Source organism: Eptesicus fuscus, chromosome 19 (assembly GCF_027574615.1).
Source record: "Eptesicus fuscus isolate TK198812 chromosome 19, DD_ASM_mEF_20220401, whole genome shotgun sequence".
Taxonomy (NCBI): domain Eukaryota; kingdom Metazoa; phylum Chordata; class Mammalia; order Chiroptera; family Vespertilionidae; genus Eptesicus; species Eptesicus fuscus.
In genome coordinates this window covers 40,711,568-40,736,553 of record NC_072491.1, presented here as the reverse complement: position 1 = coordinate 40,736,553, position 24,986 = coordinate 40,711,568, and the positions used below count along the sequence as shown (strand labels likewise).

General features: G+C 42.0%; 2 protein-coding genes across 2 annotated transcripts in view; one reads left to right on the top strand and one right to left on the bottom strand.

Moving 5' to 3' along the window:
* Positions 1-4,291: 4,291 nt before the first annotated feature.
* TERF1 (telomeric repeat binding factor 1) overlaps positions 4,292-24,986 on the bottom strand; it is a 35,112-nt gene continuing 14,417 nt past the window's right edge. The window contains exons 7-10 of the mRNA XM_008150386.3: positions 18,030-18,089; positions 15,721-15,809; positions 12,231-12,337; positions 4,292-5,740 (exon numbers count right to left, since the gene is read on the bottom strand). Coding sequence (XP_008148608.2) covers positions 5,564-5,740; positions 12,231-12,337; positions 15,721-15,809; positions 18,030-18,089 — 433 coding nt within the window. The 3' untranslated portion in view covers positions 4,292-5,563. The remainder of the gene's footprint in view (positions 5,741-12,230; positions 12,338-15,720; positions 15,810-18,029; positions 18,090-24,986) is intronic.
* LOC103301249 (heterogeneous nuclear ribonucleoprotein F) lies at positions 20,576-22,363 on the top strand. Its single transcript, XM_008158164.3, has one exon. It carries the CDS (start codon positions 20,907-20,909, stop codon positions 22,152-22,154), a length of 1,248 nt encoding a protein of 415 aa, XP_008156386.2. The 5' UTR covers positions 20,576-20,906; the 3' UTR covers positions 22,155-22,363.

Below are 24,986 nucleotides of genomic sequence, written 5' to 3'. Positions count from 1 at the left end.
GACTTAACTATTAATAATAGTTTTGAAATGCTTGTTATTAATTCTTGCAAAGCCCAAGAAATGAGGTCAGAACTGAAACATGTAGTCCAAGTGATTAATGAAGAAGCAAAATTTTTATTTTCAAAGTTAAAGATGCAAGTATTTAAAGAAGGATACCAAAGAGGTCTTAATGAGTACCTTAGAACGAGGGGCCTGTCCACAGGCACTCTAATGATATACTGTCCCTAGAGCTACTTAATATTGACTGATTTTCCAAAGTGCAGGTGGAAAGTAATTTGAACAAAAATAAATACACCCACACTCAGGAAGGGGAAAAGAACTCCAGATCATTTAAAAGAGAAAAGTTAGACTAATCAAGAAACAGAGAGGACCCAAATAAATAAAATCAGAAACGAAAGCAGTAAAATAACAACCAACACCAGAGAAATACAAAGAATTGTGAAAAAATTACTATGAACAACTATACGCCAACAAGCTGGACAATGTGGATGAAATGGACAAATTCTTAAAAAAATACAGTCTCCCAAAACTGAATCAGGAAGAACCAGAAAACCTGAATAGGCCAATAATAACTGATGAAATAGAAGTAGTAATAAAAAAACTCACAGCAAACAAAAGCCCTGGTCCGAATGGCTTCACAGGGGAGTTTTACCAAACCTTCAAAGAACAACTAACACCTATCCTTCTCAAACTATTCCAAAAAGTCCAAGAGGAAGAAACACTTCCAAGCTCTTTTTATGAGGCCAGCATTATCCTAATTCCAAAACCAGATCAAGACAGTACAAAGAAAGAGAACTACAGGCCAATATCCCTGATGATCATAGATGCTAAACTCTTCAATAAAATATTAGTAAATAGGAGCCAGCAATGTATTAAAAATATCATACACCATGACCTAGTGGGATTTATTCCAGGGATGCAAGGCTGGTACAATAGTCACAAATCAATAAACGTGATACATCACATAAACAAATTGAAAGACAAAAATCACATGACCATATCGACATAGAAAAAGCATTTTGCAAAATCTAACACCCATTTAAAAAAATATTTTTTTATTAATTTCAGAGAGGAAGGGAGAGGGAGAGAAAAAACATCAGTGATGAGAATCATTGATCGGCTGCCTTGTGCATGCCACCCACTGGATCGAGCCCGCACCCCAAGAAATAAATTGTTTAGTTCTATTTCGGCATGCAAATTTTAATCAGCTATCTTGTCTAGGTATGTGCAAACAATGCAAAATAAACCTGGTTCTGCCCTCTGAAGATATTCTAGTGATGGTTCATACATGTACTGCAAGTTGATTTAGAAAGCGAAGACCTGGCCATTCTGAGGTGTAAGCAATGCTGAGAATATTCAATATGAAGAGCATATTGATACAGAAATGAAACTGCTAGGTCAAGGTGACAGCTGGACATACACATTTACCCTCTCCTCCCCGCCAAGTCCCACTGACATTACAAGACTTACGAAAGAGGGTTCATAACATAGATGAGGAGGAAGATGGTGTGAAAATCAGCCCAGTGATTTTGAAGACTGAAAACAAACAGGATTCCACTGATGAATAAACCAGAATTGAGGGGCTATACCCTTTAGAATATGTAGACAAGAAAGCGGAATCAGAGGTGAGAGCCATTCTTCCTAGGATGGAGAGGTCCCACTGAGCACCCAATAAGGTGAATTTTTAAAAAACCGCTACCTTGAGAGCAAATGTATGAAATTTAAGGCCTAGAAATCAAAGGCAAGAGTCAGCAAACTTTAGGCTAAATCTTGCTGGCTATTTTTGTAAATACAGTTTTAGGGAACACAGTCATGCCCACTCACTCACATATTTATGTCTATGGCTAATGCCAAGCAGAGCTGACAGAAGAGACCACAAAGCCTAAAATATTGTATCTGGCCCTTTACAGTAAAAGTTTGCCCACCCTCTGGCTTACACCATTGACATTTAATGTAACTATTTAAAAAAAATGTTTTTATTGACTCGAGAGGGAGAGGGAGAGAAACATCAATCGACTGCATCCTGCGTGCCCCCTACTGGGGATCAAGCCCACAACCCTGGCATGTGCCCTGACTGGGAATAGAATGGGCGACCTCTTGGTGCATGGGATGGCACTCAACCAACTGAGCAACACTGGCCAGGGCTAATGTAACTACTGATGTGGTTAGATTCAGGTGTACTTTCTTTTTTCTGTTTGTCCTTGTGATTTTGTTTTTGCCCCCCACCCCCTTGCTCTTTTAGATTATTTGAATAATTTTTAATACTCCATTTTAATTTATCAATTGGGTATATATCTGTATTCTTTTAAATGATTGCTCTGGGGTTTCTATATCATAGCTAACTTTTCAGTTTAAGAGTTAATATTCTTAATATCACACTGCATGTAAATCAGAAAGTCATTGAACAATAACTGAAAACAACTCTGAGAGACTGAATATAAACAGACACTATTCAGACCTTCGTATGAAAACAAACTCTGACCTACAAACTCTGCAGCAACTAGCTGAGGATGCCAAAGCAAACCTGTACTGCAATCCACTGACAGGACTCTGTCAATGGCTGCCAACATCCCTATTCTTTGTCCCCACTACCAACTCAGAACCAATCAGAGAAAGCCAAGTATGTTCTCCAAACAATTACACAAGATGCCACTGCTAGCTGGCCAGCTCCCAGCTTTCTCATGCCAATGACCTCCAGTCAGGGCAGCCTGCTCTCTCCTTTCCCTCTAAAGCTTTCCCACTATAAAACTCGGCCTGCCCAAGTCTCTGCCAAACACAAGTGATGGTGACTGACTCCCTTGCTATAGAAAGCTCTGAGTACCACGTGATACATTTGCACAATGGAATACTATTGGGCCGTAAAAAAAGGAAATCTTACCTTTTGTGACAGCATGGATGGAGCTGGAGAGCATTATACTGAATGAAATAAGACAGTCAGAGAGACAAGTACCATATAATTTCACTTATGTGGAATCTAATGAACAAAATAAACTAACAAAATAGAAACATACTCATAGGAACAGAGAACAGACTGACAGCTGTCAGAGGGGAGTCGGGTTGGGGAGTCGAGTGAAAAGGTGAAGAGATTAAGAAAGAAAAACAAAAACAAAACAAAACCTGAAACCCAAAACAGACAACAGTATGGTGATTACCAGAGGGAAAGGGGTGCTGGGAGGTAGAAAAGAGTAAAGGGGGGATAGATGGTGATGCAAGACTTGACTTGGGGTGGTGAACACACATTGCAATATACAGATGATGTATTATAGAATTATACACCTGAAACCTATATAATTTTATTAAGCAATGTCACCCCAATAAATTCAATTAGAAAAAATAAAGCTGAGTAAACAGCCTGTTTGCTCTCATTTTTGAGTGTTCTTTATTCCCACAACTCAAACGCTCAACAGCATAATAGGTAAATAACTATGATATAATCATATGATGTATTACTGTACAGAAATGAAAATGAACAAGCTACGGCTACATATAAATATGTTGAATGAAAGAAAAAATAGCAAAGAATAATTAATTTAATTTCCTTAAATGCCTCAAGTCAGAAAGAAAAACAAGATATTCTGCCTTTGCAGATTGGCTTCAAGCTAGAGTGCTCGTTCGGTGCTTAGCCAGGCTACTTACCATCTGTGCTGTAGCCTTCACCTCCAGCACATGAGAAGCCCAAAGATACTTCACTGGTGGAGGCCTAGAAACCTCTCAGGTGTTTTCTGAGACTGTCCAGTTCTGAGCATGTGCAGGGCCTAGATTCTCGGGTTCACTCCGGTCCTTCAAAGCCCTCATCCCATGAAGCTTCCTCTCAGGATGTCCAGCCTGTCTGCTGCCTGCCCCTCTGCTGTCCCTAGCCCCAGGCAGCTGTAGGGAATGTTTTTAAGGCCGAGAATTCAGAAGAGGGCAAAACAAAGACAAATCTCTGAATTAAACCCCGGAACTGGTTAAAAGACACCACCACAATTCTGAGTACAGGGTCTGCGCTGCCTGTCAAGCTACACCGAGTAATATACTCTAGTTATAGAAAAACTTATATTGGGATACTTTCAACAAAAACGATATAGAAAAAAATATTGGGGGAACCTGGAGCAAATATACATGGGACCTCTCTGTATTATTTCTTACAACTGCATGTGAATCTACATTAATATCAACAAAAATTTCAATTTAAAAAAGTAATTCAGAAGACTCAGATTTAAGATGACAAAATTTAAAAATACATTATCATTTATTTTGTTCTCTCTTTTTATGTCTCCAAAAGTTATATGATAAAAATGTTTTAATTAAATCTAACCTAGCTCTTTTAATAAGTAAAATAAAATTCTAAATAAGCAAGCACCGCACTAGAGTATAATTGAGAGTAATCTTTTTTAAAAGATTACTTAGCAACTTAGATTTATTTACTGCATGTTTGAAATGGGGAAGTTGACTTACAGGTCCACGTTGGCTCATGCTGCCTGCTTTGGCACTTACCATCAAAATGTCTGTATGTGTGCAAGAAACACAGTGACAGTATCCTGTCCAGCAAAACAGACCAAGCCAGGAAGCACAGAGTAATCACCCACATTTCTGTTCACTATCTGCGTAAGGTAACAAATTCAGGAACAATGGGAAAGTCATGTATAATGCAGTAAGAAATGAAATACAGATTACAAAATACTATCATTTAACTTTTTATGCAAATACTTCAGTATTTTCACTCACTTGTCAAATAAATAAAGCACATGTAACTCAAAATGCTAAATAGCTATATTAGGTTTTCACTAAATTCTCTAAAGAATTAAATGTTGGTGAAAACTCAAAACTGTCTAGTAAAGTATGTATGACCTTGTTTAGTATTTATCATACATGTGAAAATAATTATGGTTAACCAATGCAAGCATTTACAGAACATTATTTAGGCACACTGTTGATATATTAAACAAAAATATCAGAGAATGTATTTATGACACCAGGTTATAAATAAGCTTTACTTAAAACCATCTTTGTTAAAGTTTTAACATTGGAACAAAAGTCAAATATACCTAAATGAGACATGAAGCAAATCTTGGTAATAGTACAAATTTTGTCCTATGGTATTACTATTTAAGATTTTTCTTTTATATAAAACTACTGAAAGGAAAATTTAAGTATGTTAAAACCCAGACTACTTTGTATCATTCTATAAACAAATGTCTTAGTAGTTACTATATCAAGGCCATAAATCAAGTCAATACCTCTTACGTGAAAGGACCATTATTATTCACTGATTTAGAAACGTCACCTTCATGTATATGTTCTGGAGCTGAAGTCAGCATACAAACACAGAACAGGTTAACAGAAATATATTTTTTCTCTCACTAGGTTTTCATCTTTTTTACTGGTACTGGATTTGGGGGTGAGGTAGTGAAAGCATCAAGGTTTGACAAATTTACATTTTATCCAAGTAAAAAGGATCTTAAAGAAAAATACTAAATGCTTTAAACAAAAACGTTAACATAGATCAATGACCACCAAGTTTCAAACAAAACGTGATGATCAAAATATGTAATTGTCCTTTCATCATCAAGTTTTTACACGTTCAGTCATCATTGTCTGAGCTAATCAGTTTTAGCTTCTTCATAGTCCTCCATCTGTCTTTTAACATAACACTTGTTCGATTGTTGAATTTATAATGTAATAGTATTTTAGACCAGTTTCCCTCTCCATATTTCCTCACGCCAGATTTCAGATTCTTGTCTTCTTCCCAAAGCCATACCTTTTGATAAAAAATTAAAGTTATTTAGAGAAACAATTCTTTATACTTTTTAATGAAGTATAATTGACAAATATTAGTTTCAGGTGTACAATATGATTCACTATTTGTATATATTGTGAAATAATCACCAGAATAAACCTAGTTAACATCCATCAAAAATAAAATAGTTATTTACAGAAACAAGTCTTTAAAGAAAATACCTACTATAAATGGAACTGTTTCTTAAAATTTTAGTTTCTTCAAGATGGAAGAATTCCTGTATACATTTCTTAGACTTATGTAAGACCTCATCTACACTAATAAAAGAGAAACATGCAAATTGACTGTACCTCTGCTACACCCACCAGCAAATCAGGAGTATGCAAATTAACCCAACCAAGATGGCTGCAGCCACGGAGCAAGCAGGAGGCTTGGGTTTCCTCAGCAATGGAGGAAGCCAAGCTTCCCGCCCACCCTGGCTGGCCCTAGCCTCCACTCAAGGCTACAAAGTTTCAATTATAGAAGATAAATAAATCCCAACAAAAATAGCAGCAGCCACAGAGCTGGAGAGAGCAGGAGGCTTGGGTTGGCCCCAGCGATGAAGGAAGCCAAGCTTCCCGCCCACCCTGGCCGGCCCTGTCCTTCACTCAAGGCTACAAAGTTTCAATTATAAAAGATAAATAAATCCCAGATACCAGGGCCTCCGCTTGGGTCGCGGGGGGGGGAGGGGGGGGGGGGGGGGGAGGACGTGGCTGGCCTGTAAACCACCACAGGCCCCTCGCCCAGATCGCCCCACACCCCAAGGGAACCCCCACCCTGATCCAGGACACCCTTCAGGGCAGACCAGCTGGCCCCCACCCATGCACCAGGCCTCTATCCTATCTAATAAAAGAGTAATATGCAAATTGACCACCACTCCAACACACAAGATGGCTGCCCCCATGTGGACACAAGATGGCTGCCACAAGATGGCCAGCAGGAGAGGACAGTTGGGAGGGATCAAGCCTGCAAGGGAGGCCAGTTGGGGGTCATCAAGCCTGCAGGGGAGGTCAATTAGGGGTGACCAGGCCGGCAGAGGAGGGAAGTTGGGGGCAACCGGGCGGGCAGGGAAGGGCAGTTGAGGGGGACCCAGGCCTGCAGGGGAGGACAGTTGGGGGGGGACCAGGCCTGCAGGGGAGGGCAGTTGGGGGGGACCAGGCCTGCAGGGGAAGACAGTTGGGGGGGACCAGGCCTGCAGGGGAGAGCAGTTAGGTATCAATCAGGCTGGCAGGGGAGCAGTTAGGCATCAATCAGGCTGGCAGGGAATGGTTAGTGGATGATCAGGCTGGCAGGCAGAAGCGGTTAGGGGCAATCAGGAAGGCAGGAAGGCGAGCAGTTGGGAGCCAGCAGTCCTGGATTGTGAGAGGGATGTCCAACTGCCCGCTTAGGCCCGATCCTACCGGGCAGTTGGACATCCCTCGAGGGGTCCCAGATTGGAGAGGGTGCAGGGGCTGAGGAACAACCCCTCCCCCCATGCATGAATTTCGTGCACTGGGCCTCTAGTCCAAATATATAAAAACTCCAGGTCTGTCACGACCGGAGGCTCGACCAACTAGAAGTCAGTCCTGCAGTTAGCACTGGGTTGCCACGGCGACCCAGCACTGACTGCTTAGGGGGCTGCGAATCAGGCCCGGAGAGAGGCCTGTGAATCAAGCCCGGAGAGAGGCCTGAAGAGAGAAGCAGGGTCTGATCCGTAGCCTCTGAGGCAGCTGTTGATCAGCACTTGCCTCTTTCTCTCCAATTCTGGCCAGCAGCCATGCCTCCATTTCTCTCCAAGCCTCCACTGGGGCTGCTGATCAGCCCTGCCTTTCTGATCAGGCCCCAGTAATAGGCCCAGAGAGGCTGACTGGCATAGAAACTGACCAATCAGAACAAAATTGGCTGGCAGAGGGCAGTTGGGGGCCATCAGGCCGGCAGGGGAAGGCAGTTGGGGGGGGGGGACCAGGCTTGCAGGAGAGGGCAGCTGGGGGTGATTGGGTCGGCAGGGGAGCAGTTAGGTGTTAATCAGGCTGGCAGGCAGAAGCGGTTAGGGGCGGGCGGGCGGGCAGGCGGGCAGGCAGGCAGGCAGGCAGTTAGGAGCCAGCAGTCCCAGACTGTGAGAGGGATGTCCGACTGTTGGTTTAGGCCCGATCCCACAGGCTGGGCTGAGGGACAACCCCCCCCACACCAGTGCACGAATTTCATGCACTGGGCCTCTAGTATTTATCATAAGATTTTTAAGGGCCCTTACTATTACTGTTTATTTTACATAAGTGCTCAGATGCTTAAAACCAGAGAGCTACAGAAAGAGCTAAAAGTAAAACCAGACACTAGTGATATCAGATTTTTTTTGGAGGGTGGGCATAGTAAACAATGACAGACAGTATCATCTATATGCTATTTTTAAAATTATGTACTTGATATCCCATTTTGTTTTGAATACAAAGGAAGACATAAACTGTTTTCTCAAATATATCCATAAATAACACCTATTCCATTTGAAATTGTTGCCCTAAGAACTACAGGGAAAGATTAAAAGTATGAGGCAGGGATTTCTAATTTTTGGATCAATATGCAAAGAACTTAAAAATTATTACTTTAGGCCTCAGAACAAGAAGGAAAAAAAAAAATTGAAGTTAACAACTCTTCTTAGATCCATCAGAAAAGTAATGTCATTTGAGGTAAACTGGTGCCCTGAACACTAGGAAGACACAAAAGTGGATGCAGAAAATCACAGCTGGCTAGGAGCAGCTCACAGCTGGACCAGTACTGGTAGAAATTTTTAACTGTGATGGACAAATTGATAGAGGCTCACTATGGACAAGCTTCAATTAAAAAACTCTAGGGTCCCGCTGTAGCCAGTTTGGCTCAGTGGACAGAATGCTGGCCTGCAGACCAAAGGGTCCTGGGTTTGATTCCAGTCCAGCGCATTTACCTCAGTTGCAGGCTCCTCCCCGGCCTGGGCCCAGGTGGAGTGTGTGTAGGAGGCAACCAATCAGTGTTTCTCTCAGATCAATATTTCTATGTCTTTCCCTCTCTTTTCCACTCTCACTAAAAATCAATGGAAAAATATCCTTGGGTGAGGATTAAAACAACAACAAAAAACTCTAGGGTCCCAATCTTAATGGGGTCAACAAACTTCTGTGAGTTTTACCCCCACCAGATTATCAAGGTGAAGAGGAGGGAAAAAGTAGTCATTCTGAAATACATTTAGAGCATTCTGTTCTCATTAACAAAAGCATGTCCTCAAGGGACACTAATTTTGCCAAGCCTAAATGACATGTAGACACACTCAATTCTAGTCCTCTCTAGTCTTCCATGTAGGGAAAGGAAAAGATCCAACTTCAGCCCCCTCTAGCCTTCCTATTTCACCCAAGAGGAGGAAATAAAAGCTGAGAAGCGCATATGAAGGTCTTAGCCTATGACACAGGATCACTAATGACAATCACAGAATTACAGAATGCTTCCTTCCCCCCACCCCCATCTTACCACCACATTATCTGATCTCCTGTATACCAACTGCCTCAGCTGAAAGAGCTGCCTTGGACTATCACTAAGGAGGAGTCTCTAGGAAAATCCAAATGCAACAAGGGAGATAAAAACAAGGAAATCTTAGCTCCTGACATCTACAGCTAGAGCAAATAGTAAATAAAGCATAATTCTTCACCAGAGAAACATAAAACCTCACAATAAAGGCCAATTTACCCCAGTTCCTTTGATACATCATGTCCAGCTATCAACAAAAATGATAAAAACTGAAAGGTGAAAAACACAATCTGAAGGGATAAAGCATCAGGATCAGCTATAGCAAAAAATTTTGGCATTATCAAAGCGGGGATTTAAAATAATTATGATCAATATGCCAAGGCTCCAGTGGACAACGTATGAACAGATGGATAAATGTAAGCAGAGATATAAACCCTAAGGAAGACTGGAGAGGAAATGCTAAATCAACAACCCAGTAACTTCTGATGGGCTTATCAGCAGAACAGACATAGATTGAGAAAGAATCAGTGAACAGAAACTTCCCAAATTGACAAGTGAAGAACAGAAAGAATAAATAATAGCAAAGAACTCTGGGACAATTACAAAAAGTGTAACATACACATAATAGGACACTGAAAAAAAGAGAAGGCACAGAATAAAGATTTAAAGTAATAATGGCTGAGAATTTCCCAAAATTAATGACAAGACACCAAAACAGGTCCAGGAATATCAAAGAAAACAAAGTAGGGGGAAAAAAAGTGTGTATATATAAAAACTACACTTTGGCACATCATATTCATAGTGCAAAAAATCAAAGACAAAAATATGTAAAACTATTGGTGGCATAAGTTCAGCATTTCCTTGTTCTCTTTTGGGAATTCACCCAACAGCAACAAGGAAAGAAATAAAATTCCAAACTCTGATAAAGTTAGAAGACCCCCTATGACCTGAACCATAACAGGTGAAAGGGATACATTATCAGTGAAAAATGATGAAAGGTATGTGAAGAAACAGGGTACAGTCACCCTGCTTACAGATCTCTGCCTGTGGTGAACACTTCCAAAGTAAGAAACATCCTGAGGTGCACACCCTCAATCCCTGGTCTACAATAGCAAGAGCCTCCCTCAATCTGCAACAGTTCCAAAAATAGAGGTGCTGAGACTAAATAAGGAATCACACAGATAAGCAATATGTGCAGAAAGCAAAGCAAAAGTAGTTATTGCTTGCTATGTACACTGGGAGAGAAGGCAAGGCCAAAATAAGCTCGAGTCATAGGAGATATTCCTATAGCCTGGAACTTGACCCTAGCTCTAACATCACAACATAAACCCTTGGCAAAAAACTTATCAAGAAAAAAAAAATCATGTTTAACACAGCAGAGTAAGAAAAAGGTATAGGATCACTTTCCATTTCCAGCAAAGATAGAAAAAGGACCAGATTTATTCACCTGCTGTAAACAACCAGAAAACCAGACACAATTCAGGGAACAATGGTTTCAGACACTGGACAGATGGCACAGGACTATATTCATTTAGAGGGGAAATAAGTGAAGTGAGTCTTAAAACTGACCAACCTTAACTTGCTGAATAGAAAAATGTCTTATCAAATAGTGTCTTTTTTTGCACAGAAGAACCTTATTTAAATTGGACTTCTATTAGGAAAATACTATCTAATAAAGAGGGAATATACTAATTGACCGTCAGGCCTTCACAAAGATGGTGACGCCCACAGACAAAAAGGAGGAATATGCTGACTGCCACACCCTCAAAGATGGCAGCGCCCAGTCCCCTCAGCCCCGCCAGAGAGCCTGCCTCCGGAGTCCCCCAGTTCTCTCAACCCCCGTGCCCCCCCTGCCAGCTGCCCAGGGCCAGCCCAAAGCGCAGGCAAGCCTCGGATCTTGGCTGCCCAGCCGCCCAGGGGCGCCCGAGGCTCAGGTAATCAGGGCTGGTCAAGGCTTGCGCTGCCGGCAGTGGCAGCAGCAGAGGTGTGATGGGGGCATCGCCTTGCCCTGATCAACGGGTCGCTCCCTGCCCCTGAGGGCTCCCGGACTGTGAGAGGGGTCAGGCCAGGCTGAGGGAACCCCCCTTCCAGTGCATGAATTTTCATGCACTGGGCCTCTAGTATGAATATAAAAGTTTACATATGTAGATTTATGTCCCACCTTACATCTGATGAACTGACTCTATGATAGTATAACAAGTTTAAATAAATGTCATTATCAATACCCAACTTAAGACTATTTTTAAAATGTGGGTGAAGTATTTTCTTGGAACTTTGAATAGGCAGATTGGTCAATTATACTAAGACTAGAGGCCCGGTGTACGAAATTCATGCGGGGGGGTGCGGTGGTGGTGGTGTCCCTCAGCCCAGCCCGGTGCACAAAATTTGTGCAGGGGTGGGGTGGGGGAGGGGTGTCCCTCAGCCCAGCCTGCACCCTCTCCAATCTGCGACCCCTCAGGGGATGTCCAACTGCCGGTTTAGGCCCAATCCCACAGGGATTAGGCTTAAATTGGCAGCTGGACATCCCTCTCACAATCTGGGACTGCTGACTCCCAACCGCTCACCTGCCTGCCTGCCTGATTGCTCCTAACTGCTTCTGCCTGCCAGCCTGAACGATACCTAACTGCCCTCCCCTGCCGGCCTGGTTGCCCCCAACTGCCCTACCCTGCAGGACTGGTCCCCTCACAACTGCCCTACCTCCCCTGCAGGACTGGTCCCCCCACAACTGCCCTACCTCCCCTGCAGGCCTGGTCATCCCCAACTGTCCTCCCCTGCTGGCCATTTTGTGACCACATGGGGCCGGCCATCTTGTGCAAGGGCATGACAGCCAATTTGCATATTACCTCTTTATTATATAGGATAGCAAAATCAGAGACAGCCCAAAAGAAACATTTATGCTCATGATTTTTTTTTTAGGGTTGAAAAGAAACAACATGAAATAATCACAATTATCCAAGTTATGACTTTACTGTCCATTAAGTATTGTTTTAAAATAATAAACAAGTACCTGTTTTTTTCTAGATCGGTAATTTTTAGAAGTTTCTGGTTGATTGTTTAAAACATCCATTCTCTTTCTTTCAGTGGTGTGTCTGTTTCCCTCTGTCTTTCTTCTACCTAAAAGTAGAAAAACTGTCATTAAAAATTGTTTTACATTAAAAGAAAATGAGAAATTGAATTTTAAAAGATTACAAATTTTAAAAGATTACACCCACAGACAAAAAGGAGGAATATGCTGACTGCCACACCCTCAAAGATGGCAGCGCCCAGTCCCCTCAGCCCCGCCAGAGAGCCTGCCTCCGGAGTCCCCCAGTTCTCTCAACCCCCGTGCCCCCCCTGCCAGCTGCCCAGGGCCAGCCCAAAGCGCAGGCAAGCCTCGGATCTTGGCTGAAATTCTTATTTTTTAGCGATTTTAAAGGGAAATAATTCTTTGTGCTTAATTTTCCCCCCTTTGAATCTTGAAACAGCATTGCACAATGCAAGGATCAGTACTAGAAAATCAGAGGGGGTGTGTTTTGAATCTTGATTATTTTGCATGCCTTTAAACAAGTCATCTCACCTCCCAGATCCTGCCTTTTCATCATCTGTTAAATTTTCTTAGGATAATATTTAAGAAGTATTTGATACAATGTAGTATAACTTTTTCCTCATCCCTTCTTTCTTATTTATAGTTTACTAAAACAAGAAATATATATGTAACTGAAAAGACATAGAATTATAATTATTGTAAGAAAATTTTTATACAGAAAACCTAAAAGAATCTAAAAATAGAACTAAAAGAGGTTTAGCAAGATGGGTAGATAATAAACTATTATTTAATTGTTAGCTCAATAAACAAAACTAAATAGAACGTCTGTACATTAACAACAAACAGTTAAAATATTTAATTAAAACAACTGAAAGATAATATTTACTGTAACAAAAATGTAACATTCTTAGGGATAAACCTAGCAAAAGTGATCAAGACTTATATATAGTAACTTATAAAGCATTACTATATATGTGTGTACACATACGTTACAAGAAAATATAAGAATCTAAATACAGATATACACCTTTTGTTCATGCACAGGAAGATTTCATATAATTGTGTCAATTCTCTCCAAAATTATCTACTGATACAATGCAATCTCAAATTAAAATTTCAATAGGGTTCTTTGCAGAATTTAAGATTATTCTAAAATTATGTATGTTAGGAGAGGTAGTTCACCATGGGCCCTGAGCATCCCTACAGTTCTTGCTGAATGTATGAGACTTATTTATTTCCTGATACCAAGCAGTTTCTGTAGTTAGATAGGCACCTAAGTAGGTCAAGGGAACCAAATTATTTTAGTTTAGAATTATAATTCCTAGGCATTTTGTAGCAATAGATGTAGAAAAACAACTTTGAAACTTAACCAACATGAAGCAAACATTTCTTTGAATTTAACTTGACCGTCTTTAAAATGAGAATGATGATAATATCTATGGGTGTAAATGATTTTGACCTGCAGTATACAGATATTATTAGCTAAGAGTGACCATGAAAGCAGCCATCAACTATGAATATATTTATTCAATTAATATTTATTGTAGGCCTACTATGTACCTGGCATCAAATTGGTACATCTATTATTTTTTTAAAAAAATGTATTTTATTGATTCTTTACAGAGAGGAAGAGAGAGGGATAGAGAGCTAGAAACATCGATGAGAGAGAAACATCGATCAGCTGCCTCTTGCACACCCCCTACTGGGGATGTGCCCGCAACCAAGGTACATGCCCTTGACCGGAATCGAACCCGGGACCTTTCAGTCCGCAGGTCGACGCTCTATCCACTGAGCCAAACCGGTTTCGGCGGTACATCTATTATTTTTATATTGATTAGTGTATTTAGGTTTGGATAAATAAAGTTATTTTAAAAATCCCCACCCCCGGGGATATTTTTTCCATTGATTTTTAGAGAGGGTAGGAGGGAGGGTGCAAAGGGAAAGAGAGGGTGGGAGAGGGAGAGGGGGAGAGGGAGTGAGAGGGTAAGGGGGAGAGGGGGAGAGGGGAAGAGGGGGAGGGGGGAGGGAGGGAGGGAGGGAGGAAGGGAGAGGAGAGGGGAGAGAGAGAGAGAGAGAGAGAGAGAGAGAGAGAGAGAGAGAAAGAGAGAGAGAGAAACACATCAATTGCTTGTCTCCAGCAGATGCCCCGGTCAGGGCACAGGGATGAACCTGCAACTCAGGTATGTGCCCTTGACTGGGAATCAAACCCGGGACCCTTTTGTCCAAGGGCCAACGCTCTAACCACTGAGCAACCAACCAGGGCCAGTAAGGTTTTAAAATCCTTGCATTAGTGCAGTATCTAGAACATAGTGTCAGTTCAATAAACATTGGTTAAATGCCTACATACTAAAAAGGAACATACAATCAAATTATAATTAAAAATAACTATGGACCGTTTTTAAGATTTTTTGGTTATTGTTACTTGTTTCTTAAATCAATCCAGCCATGTCTTTAATAAGGATAATAAATTCTGAATGCAACGAGGATAGCTAGATTCTATATATAGTTAATTTTCATATTCATGGATTCTGTATTTGAAAATCCACCTACTTATTAAAATTTGTAACTTAATAAGTCAATACTCATAGTGCTTTCATGGTCATTGGTGGACATGTGCAAAAAATCTGAGTTACCAGAGGTGCACATTTCCAGCTGAAGTTAAAGAAAGTGAAGCTCTGCCTTCTTATTTTGGCTCTCAAGCTATAAATAACTGCCTTTTATGATAGTCTATTCAGGGCAACATTTTGTGCTATCTGTTAGTAACTTTTTGGTAATTTTAAAACACTCAAATGTATGGTGGAAATGCTATCTAGTGTTCCTAAATGCAAGAAGTGCTCCCTACAGAGAGAATATGATAGATATGCTTCATTCAGGCATGAAGTTACAGTGCTGTTTGCCATGAGTTCAATGTTAATGAATATACAATATATATTAAATAAGATGTCTTTAAACAAAAACACCTAAAAACAGTTATGTACTGACTAGTTGACAAAAATGTGACCAGGGGCTTCAAGGAACCTCTCCCACCCTCTCCTGCAGTTTCAGTATTCACTAATTCAGTGTTCATGGAGACTTTAAAGAACATAACTGTGAGTAACAAGAATCAACTGTATTTATGTTCCAGATAAGTAACTATTCCAAGTTGCTAAATAAAGTTACAGTACAAAAGCAGTGTACACATTAGCAAAAGTATGTAAACTCGGCAGTCAGAGTAGCTAACTTTCTAACCACTACCTATAATTGACTCTGTGAAGTTCAATAAACATTGGTTAAATGCCTACATACTAAGAAGGAACATACAATCAAATTGTAATGAAAAATAACTATGGACCGTCCGTGAAGTCATGACATTTAATCTCGTGCTTCAATGGTCTGAAGTGTGTGTGCGCACTGTGGTGATGAGGTAAAGGGTTGGCTCTCTTTCGAGAACACATCCATTTTCCACTTGTAAAACTGTAGGAAGAGTACTCACTTATAAGAGTTTCTGCTTTTTCTTTCTCATTAAAATCTTGTGATTGGCGTCCGTATTGTGACTTAGATAAGAAGAGATTCTTGTGAGACCTAAATGAAACATCAAAGCTTGTGACTGGTTCCACAAAAAGTATTATTTTTTCTCAGCCATTTTTCTAGTTTGGCCAGTTCCCTTTGATGCTCTCCTTGCTTAGTGTCCCACCTTAACCTATGGCCTCTTAAGATTTTTTATTATCAGACTCGCCTTTCTCTCATCAGTTATTTTCTCCATCTCATCTACTCAGAATGGAGATTCTTTTGGCCTTCAATTAGAGAGATCAAGAAAAAAAATCCTCAGACCATAAAGCATTAACTTTCACTCTTTGCTATGGCTTATAAGTTCATTTCCCCAAAGAGAAATTCCAAAATTCCTTTACACATGATGGCAGGTATCACTTGACTATCTTTATAGCTTCCGAAAAGGACTTTTCTGAAAGGCAAGCTGTTTAAAAAATACAAGATATGGCAGAATTTTTTGACAACTCTGCAAAATTAGTATTATTCCAATTTTATAAAGATGAAAACTATGATGAAAAAAGTAGTTCACTTACCAAGCTTACGCAGCTATTTTATCACCACCTAAAACCTCTCCTTTCACCCCTATAAGTGCTCTATGTAACCTGCTAATCCTTTCCCTCCCTCCCAAAACTTACTCCTGTGCTCTCTGGAATGCCATTCCAGCCTCTTCACAGTTACCCCAACTCTTTGCCTTCCTTAACATGTAGCTCTCCCTTAGGGACAATTTTTATCTCCTTTGTGGACTTCTCAAGTAGAGACTTAATTTTCTGTCTTCCATGAACCTCAGGGTCCCAGAGGTGGATCTCTCTACTTTTCATTTCCTAATGAGTGCCACTTTCAGGATCCTGCTTCCACAGAGACCCTAGCCGGTGAGGGCTTGTGCCACTGTGATGCACCACCACCCACCACCTACTATTCTTCAGTCAACCACTATCCTTCCAAGCACTTCACATCATTCAGATCTCTCTCTATCCCTAACTGCTGCTGTTATCAAGAGTTATTTCAGTGTTCCTGTAGGTAACATATATAGCATCCTGGTCTCTCAATTTCTCATTCCCAATGAACTCCTCCCCACCAGATCAGTCATTCCCAACACAATTTCAGTCAGCATCCCGACTTTTCTCTCTCTGAAATTATTATTTTTTTTATTTTTTAATTTTTATAAAGCTGATGACCCTGGTTCTTTTAAAAAAATGTATTTTATTGATTTTTTACAGAGAGGAAGGGAGAGGGATAGAGAGCCAGAAACATCGATGAGAGAGAAACATTGACCAGCTGCCTCCTGCACACCCTCTACTGGGGATGTGCCCGCACCCAAGGTACATGCCCTTAACCAGAATCGAACCTGGGACCCTTCAGTCTGTAGGCCGACGCTCTATCCACTGAGCCAAACCGGTTTCGGCTCTCTCTGAAATTATTGATGCAAACTTTCTGCTCTCTGAACATGTGACATTGTCTATCACAGCATTTCTAATAGGTTACAGTTTTTCAAGTAATTTCATAAAATTGGAATTTGAGCCCTGGCTGATGTGACTCAGTTGGTTGAGTATTATCCTATGCACCAAAAGATCGCCAGTTCGATCTGTCTGGGTGCATACAGGAGGCAACCAATCGATGTTTCTGTCTCTCTCCCTCCTCCTCTAAAATCAATAAAAACATGCTTTAAAAAAATCAGAATTTGGGATAGTCACCAGAAATGTAACTTCCATCCCTCTCCTGCTGCAACATCATATTCTTATTTCTGTGGCAGAGGAAGAGTTTGCTAAACACCTGCTTTCAGTTCAAGTACTCCCTATGCATGCATTCCAATAATGGCCTTGTAGAAACAATGTGAAACCACCTGGGTCCCAGAGGCGGGTCTCTATAGTTTGGAATATCAGGACATGTCTGGGTCTTGAATATCTGCTGACGTAAGTAGGAACAGGCAATATTTTTTAAATAAAACCATTTTCATGGCAGTTATTATGACCTGTCTAGGTCAGTGGTCGGCAAACTCATTAGTCAACAGAGCCAAATATCAACAGTACAACGATTGAAATTTCTTTTGAGAGCCAAATTTTTTTAACTTAAACTTCTTCTAACACCACTTCTTCAAAATAGACTTGCCCGGGCCGTGGTATTTTGTGGAAGAGCCACACTCAAGGGGCCAAAGAGCTGCATGTAGCTCGCGAGCTGCAGTTTGTCGACCATCTAGGTTCTGCATGAATTCCTAAGATTTTAAAAACAGAGAAGAAATATGTCTATTTACCTTACCTCATTAAAGATATTGTATCCCGTGAGGATTCAGTTACTGCAGATGGTTTGTTACTAACACTGAAAAGAAGAAAATAATTATAAGAATGCAATAAAAATGAGTATTTCATAAGAACAGTCCTTTCTACCCTGGCTAGGTAGCTCAGTTGGTTAGAGCACTATCTTGATATGTCAAGGTTGTGAGTTCCATCCCTGGTCAGAGCACATAAGAATCAACAAATGAATGCATAAATAAGTGGAATAACAAATTAGCATTTCTTTCTGTCTCTTAAAAAACAAAACAGAATAGTACTTTTCACGCAATTTATTAAAAATGTCAGTGCGGCCATAACCAGTTTGGCTCAGTGGATAGAGGGTCGGCCTACAGATTGAAGGGTCCCAGGTTTGATTCTGGTTAAGGGCATGTACCTTGGGTGCGGGCACATCCCCAGTAGAGGGTGTGCAGGAGGCAGCTGATCGATGTTTCTCTCTCATCGACGTTTCTAACTCTCTATCCCTCTCCCTTCCTCTCTGTAAAAATCAAAATATATTTTTTAAAAAATTCAGTGCATAAAAACCATCTTTGCAAAAGAAATCCTAGTAACACTGGGATATATATTTCATTACAACATGACTAATTTTTGCCACCAGTCTCTAACTGAACTTTATTTTATTCTCTGGTTAATCATCATCCAAGGATATTTTTTCCCATTGACTTTTTATAGAGAGTGGAAGGGAGAGAGGGAGGAAGGGGGAGAGAAAAACATTGATGTGAGAGACACATCGCTTGGTTGCCTCCCACATGTGCCTTGACCAGGGTGGGGCTCAACCTGGCAACCCAGGTACATGACCTTGATCAGGAATCAAACTCACCACCCTTTGGTGTGTGGGTCGCCACTCTAACTACTGTGAAACACTGGCCAGAGCTAACTGATGTTTTTTACAAATACTTCCCCTTTGTGATAGTTAAAATCAGCTCCCAAAACACAGCACCACCATTTATATCACCACGGCTTCACAGCAACTATTCTCTCCTGAAAGGACACTTCTTCTTCCATCCACCTGTAAAAATCTTAACCACCCTCCAAGGCCCTGCTCAGTGCTCACACGTCCTTGAAGCTGTCCATGTAGTCCTTCAGCATGTAAGTCCATCTATACACTAACTAGGTAATGTCTGTTTGTTTTCATATCTATAATTCTGATGGCCTCAAATAGTTTATAAGCTTTAGCAGAGCACAATATTTCATCTAGTACTGATAACATAAGGGCTTCATTTTTCCCAGCATTTGTATGACCTTGCAGTCCAACTCTAATTCTATTTGCTTCCAAGATAGCTTTGTTAGTTGCTTGATTCTTGATCTCTACTTTGTGAATAGTTTTGGTTTTGCTCCCTATGTCTAGTGCACTGCAAGTTCCAATATATATCTGGTAATGAACTACGTACCATGGATACAAAGCTAATTAAGAACCTCTAAAGAATTCTCAATCTAGTGATACAGACAGGTAAACAAATGTTACTGTCCAAGGTAAGTCCTGTCACACAGGTATGACTCAGTGCTATGGGGACACAGAAGTGACAACTCTCATCAGAAAGCACAACGAGACTTCTTGTAGGTGATCTTTGAGCTAGACCTTGAGTGGCAAGTAAAAGTTTACCTTGAAGAGAACAGAAAGAAGGAAATTCAAAACTGAAGCGCCCTGGCTGGTGTGGCTTAGTTGGAGCATCATTCCATGCATGGAGAGGTTGCTGGTTTGATTTCTGGGCAGGGCACAAGCGTGGGTTGTGGGCTCCATCACCAATAAAGGGTGTGTAGGAGGCAGCCAATCAATGATTCTCTTTCATCATTGATGTTTCAGTCTCGCTCCCTCTCCCTTCCTCTCTCTGAAATCAATTAAAAAAACAAACAAAAAACATTTCTTGCTGCCCTAGCCAGTTTGGCTCAGTGGATAGAGCATCGGCCTGCAGACTGGTCCCGGGTTCGATTCCAGTAAAGGGCACCTACCTCGTTTGCAGGCTGCTCCCCCTCCCAGGCCCTAGTAGGGGCTCCTGCAGGAGGCAACCAATCAAAGTGTTTCTCTCACATGGATATTTCTCTCTGTCTTTCCCTCTCTCTTCCACTAAATAGAAAAAAATCAATGGAAAAATATCCTGAGGTGAGGATTAAAAAACAAACAAAACACCCACAAAAACTGAAGCAAGGGTCAAGGCATCAAACAGCTTGTAATATTTCAAGATCAGGGAGAAGTTCTGGCTGCTAGAAAGTACCATGTATGTGGATAGGGAGGGGACAATATTATCTATGGAAAAAAAAAAGACAAAACAAAACCAGAAAGGGGCTATGTAAGGCCCTGTAAGCCATGCCAATAAATAACTCACCTAGTAAAAAGCAGAAAGCCAGTAGAGGTTATTGTGAAGTCATTTAGACAGACTTGCTTTCATGGGAAGCTAACTTTGGAAGTCATGCCAAGAATAGATTTGTGTGGTACAAAGCTACCGTATTTTCCGGCGTATAAGACGACTTTTTAACCCAGGAAAATCTCAAAAGTCTGGGGTCTGACGACTGCGTTGCGTCCTCCTGGAAAAGGTGCTCTGGGGGACGACCGAGGTGCCGGATGTGAAGTAGAAAGGGAGCGTGGACGACTCAGAGCCCGAGGTGAACCACCGGGAGATGCGCCTGGAGTTCCCCCGGAGCCCTCTGCGTTTCTGAGCGGCGGGTGGAATCGGGGTCCTTTGGCGTAAACCGCGCTCGCTTGATGAAAATCGACATCGGCCCTGCTCCCCTCAGCGGACAATTCGTACCTACCAGGAGTGTCTCCGACTGTTGGCATCCCTCCTTGTTCTTTAAGCTACAAAAAGCAGCAGCTGAGTTTATTTGAAGTCTGCCCTGTCAAGTGTCCATGATGCTGGGCCCTGAGGGAGGTGAAGGCTTTGTGGTCAAGCTCCGTGGCCTGCCCTGGTCCTGCTCTATTGAGGATGTGCAGAATTTCCTCTCCGGCTGCATAATTCATGATGGGTCCGCAGGCATTCATTTCATCTACACTAGAGAAGGCAGGCAGAGTGGTGAGGCTTTTGTTGAACTTGAATCCGAAGATGACGTGAAAATGGCCCTTAAAAAGGACAGGGAAAGCATGGGACACCGGTACATTGAGGTGTTCAAGTCCCACAGAACCGAGATGGATTGGGTGTTGAAGCACAGTGGTCCAAACAGTGCTGACACTGCTAATGATGGCTTCGTGCGGCTTCGAGGACTCCCATTTGGATGCACCAAGGAGGAAATTGTTCAGTTCTTCTCAGGGTTGGAAATCGTGCCAAATGGGATCACATTGCCTGTGGACCCTGAGGGCAAGATTACAGGGGAAGCCTTTGTGCAGTTTGCCTCACAGGAGTTAGCTGAGAAGGCTCTAGGAAAGCACAAGGAGAGAATAGGGCACAGGTATATTGAAGTGTTTAAGAGCAGTCAGGAAGAAGTTAGGACATATTCGGATCCCCCTCTGAAGTTTATGTCTGTACAGCGGCCAGGGCCCTATGACCGTCCAGGTACAGCCAGGAGATATATTGGCATTGTCAAGCAGGCAGGCTTGGAGAGGATGAGGTCTGGTGCTTATAGTGCAGGCTATGGGGGCTATGAGGAGTATAGTGGTCTCAGCGATGGCTACGGCTTTACCGCTGACATGTTTGGAAGAGACCTCAGTTACTGTCTCTCGGGGGTGTATGACCACAGATATGGAGATGGCGAGTTCACTGTCCAGAGTACCACTGGACACTGTGTCCATATGAGAGGGCTGCCGTACAAAGCTACAGAGAATGACATTTACAACTTCTTCTCTCCTCTCAACCCTGTAAGAGTCCATATTGAGATTGGCCCTGATGGAAGAGTGACGGGCGAAGCTGATGTTGAGTTTGCCACTCATGAAGAAGCTGTGGCAGCTATGTCCAAAGACAGGGCCAACATGCAGCATAGATACATAGAACTTTTCTTGAATTCCACAACAGGGGCTAGCAATGGGGCATATAGCAGCCAGATGATGCAAGGCATGGGGGTGTCAGCCCAGTCCACTTACAGTGGCCTTGAGAGCCCATCTGTGAGTGGCTGTTACGGAGCTACTAGCTACAGTGGCCAGAACAGCATGACTGGATATGACTAATTTTATATTTTATAAAGCATTTGAGTTATAATTTTTCATAGGCAACCAACAACCAGTGAAAAGCAGTTATTACTCTAGAAGAAGCTGTGGGGACCCATTTTGCACCATGAGTTTGTGAAATCTGGATTAAAAAGTTACCTCTTCAGTGTTTTCTCATACAAACTTTCTTCTGGCATGTGATATTGAGTAAACTAAAACTGTTTTCAGTTTTTTGGTTTTTTCTTTAATATTTTGGTAGCGTATTTCAGGGGGTGATGTTATCTGACTTCAAGTAGTTTTAAGTACATCAAATGTGGATCTTTTACACCGTATCACCATGAACACATTGGGGAGATGAGATTTTTGGGAAACTCAAGGTGCTAGATCCCTAATTCAAAGAGGAACATTTCTCATGTTTGTTCATTCTAGTTTATTTTCATTTAAAATCTCTTAGGTTAAGTTTAAGCTTTTTAAAAGTTAGTTTTGAAAATTGAGACACATTACTAATACTGTAGGAATTGGTGAGGCCTTGACTTAAAGCTTTCTTTACTGTGATTTCCTTTTGGGTGTATTTTGCTAAGTGAAATTTGTTAAAAAAAAATTTTTTTTTGTTAACTAAACTTTTTTCTTAAAATAAAGACTTTTTCACAAAAAAAAAAAAAAAAAAAAAAGTCTGGGGTCTTATAAGCCAGAAAATACGGTATTTGGGTTTTAAGCAACCTGATATACATTGTCAGAGATTTTTCTAACCTACCGTATTTTCCAGCGTATAAGACCCACGACTTGGAGAAGATTTTCCTGAGTTAAAAAGTCGTCTTATATGCCGGAAAATATGGTAAGTAATAATCTAGAATATTTATATATATGTAAAAGCCTAAGCGACTGCCTGACCGGTAGCTATGACATGCACTGACCACCAAGGGGCAGACACTCAACACACTGGCATGGAAACATGGAACAGACTGATGAATCTCAGAGGGAAGGGGGTAGGGTGGGAAGAGATTAACCCAAGATCTTATATGCATACTAGAGGCCTAGTGCATGAAATTCGTGCACTCAGGGGGGGAGGGTCACTCAGCCCAGCCAGTGCCCTCTCGCAGTCTGGAGCCCTCGGGGGATGTCCAACTGATGGCTTAGGCCTGCTCCCCTCACCATCAGTTGGACATCCTTAGCGTTGCTATGGAGACAGGAAAGGCTCCTGCCACTGCCACTGCCACTGCGCTTGCCAGCCGTGAGCCCGGCTTCTGTCTAAGCGGCGCTCCTCCTGTGGGAGCTCACTGACCACTAGGGGGCAGCTCTTGCAATGAGCATCTGCCCCTGGTGGTCAGTGCGTGTCATAGCAACCGGTCGTTCTGCCATTAGGTTGATTTGCATATTAGCCTTTTATTATATAGGACTACAGGCCCGGTGCAGGGTCCTGGCCTGGCCTGTGGGGATTGGGTCGAAACCAGCAGTCTGACATCCCCAAGGGGTCCCGGATTGCAAGAGGGTGCAGGCCAGGCTGAGGGACCCCACTGGTACACAAATCTATGCACTGAGCCTCTAGTAAATTATAAGAAAGGATGGGTTAGAGAGACATTTCTGAGATGGGATTCATAACACTTGGGGAGGTAACTGGATGTGTGAGGTGAAGGAGTCAGGTTACAGAGAGCAGATGAGAAATCAACAATTCTATTTTACACACTGATTTGTGTCTAGACATTTGAAACAAGTAGATGGTACTATATAAGGAAGGCACATAGGATAGGTATTCATCATCTGCCAGAATCATGGTAAATATTTTAAAGCCGTATTACACTGGGCAGGAAGGCTGGGCCACAAGAATGTATTAGATATTAGTTATTACTAAATTTTAATTTCCTAAACAAAATACAACAATTGAGCCAATAAAATCTGGTGCTGACCAGTGTGGCCCAGTGGATAAGACAGCCCACGCACTGAAGGTTCTTGGGTTCGATTCCCCGTCAAGGGCACATACCTGGGTTGCAGGTTCAATCCCTGGCCCTGATGGGGGTCCATGTGGGAGGCAAGCAATTAATGTCTCTCTTACTTTGATCTTTGTCTTTCTCTCTCCTTCCCCTAACCCACACCAATGGAAAAAATATCCTCTGTTGAGAATTAACAAAAAAACAAATAAAATGGCAAATTAAAAAAAATTTTTAAATAAATAAAATCTATACTTCTCAGAATAAGTCTTTGAAAAACAATAAGTCAATAAGAACTAAGACTTTAACAGTCTTGTTCTGATAGCAGGGACAGGAGAGATCCTATCTAATAAAAGAGAAACATGCAAATTGACTGTACCTCCGCTACGCCCACAAGCCACGGCTACCAGCCAATCAGGAGCAAGTATGCAAATTAACCCAACAAATATGGCGGCAGCCACAGAGCTGGAGAGAGCAGGAGGCTTGGGTTGCCCCCCGCGATGGAGGAAGCCAAGCTTTCCACCTGCCCTGGCCTCCACTCAAGGCTACAAAGTTTCAATTATAGAAGATAAATAAATCCCAACGAAAATGGCAGCAGCCACAGAGCTGGAGCCAGCCGGAGGCTTGGGTTGCCCAATCTGTATATTACTCTTTTATTAGATAGGCTAGAGGCCTGGTGCACGGGTGGGGTCCGGCTGGTTTGCCCTGAAGGGTGTCCCGGATCAAGGTGGGGGTTCCCTTGGGGCATGGGGCGGCCTGGGGGAGGGGCCTGTGGTGGTTTGCAGGCCAGCCACGCCCCCTGCTGACCCAAGCAGAGGCCCTGGTATCTGGGATTTATTTATCTTCTATAGTTGAAACTTCGTAGCCTTAAGTGGAGGCCAGAGCAGGCCACGGCAGGTGGAAAGCTTGGCTTCCTCCATCGCCGGGG

What these genes read in the sequence shown, in the direction of transcription:
- LOC103301249 (XM_008158164.3), top strand. Translation starts at nt 20,907, where the DNA reads ATGATGCTGGGCCCTGAGGGAGGTGAAGGCTTTGTGGTCAAGCTCCGT.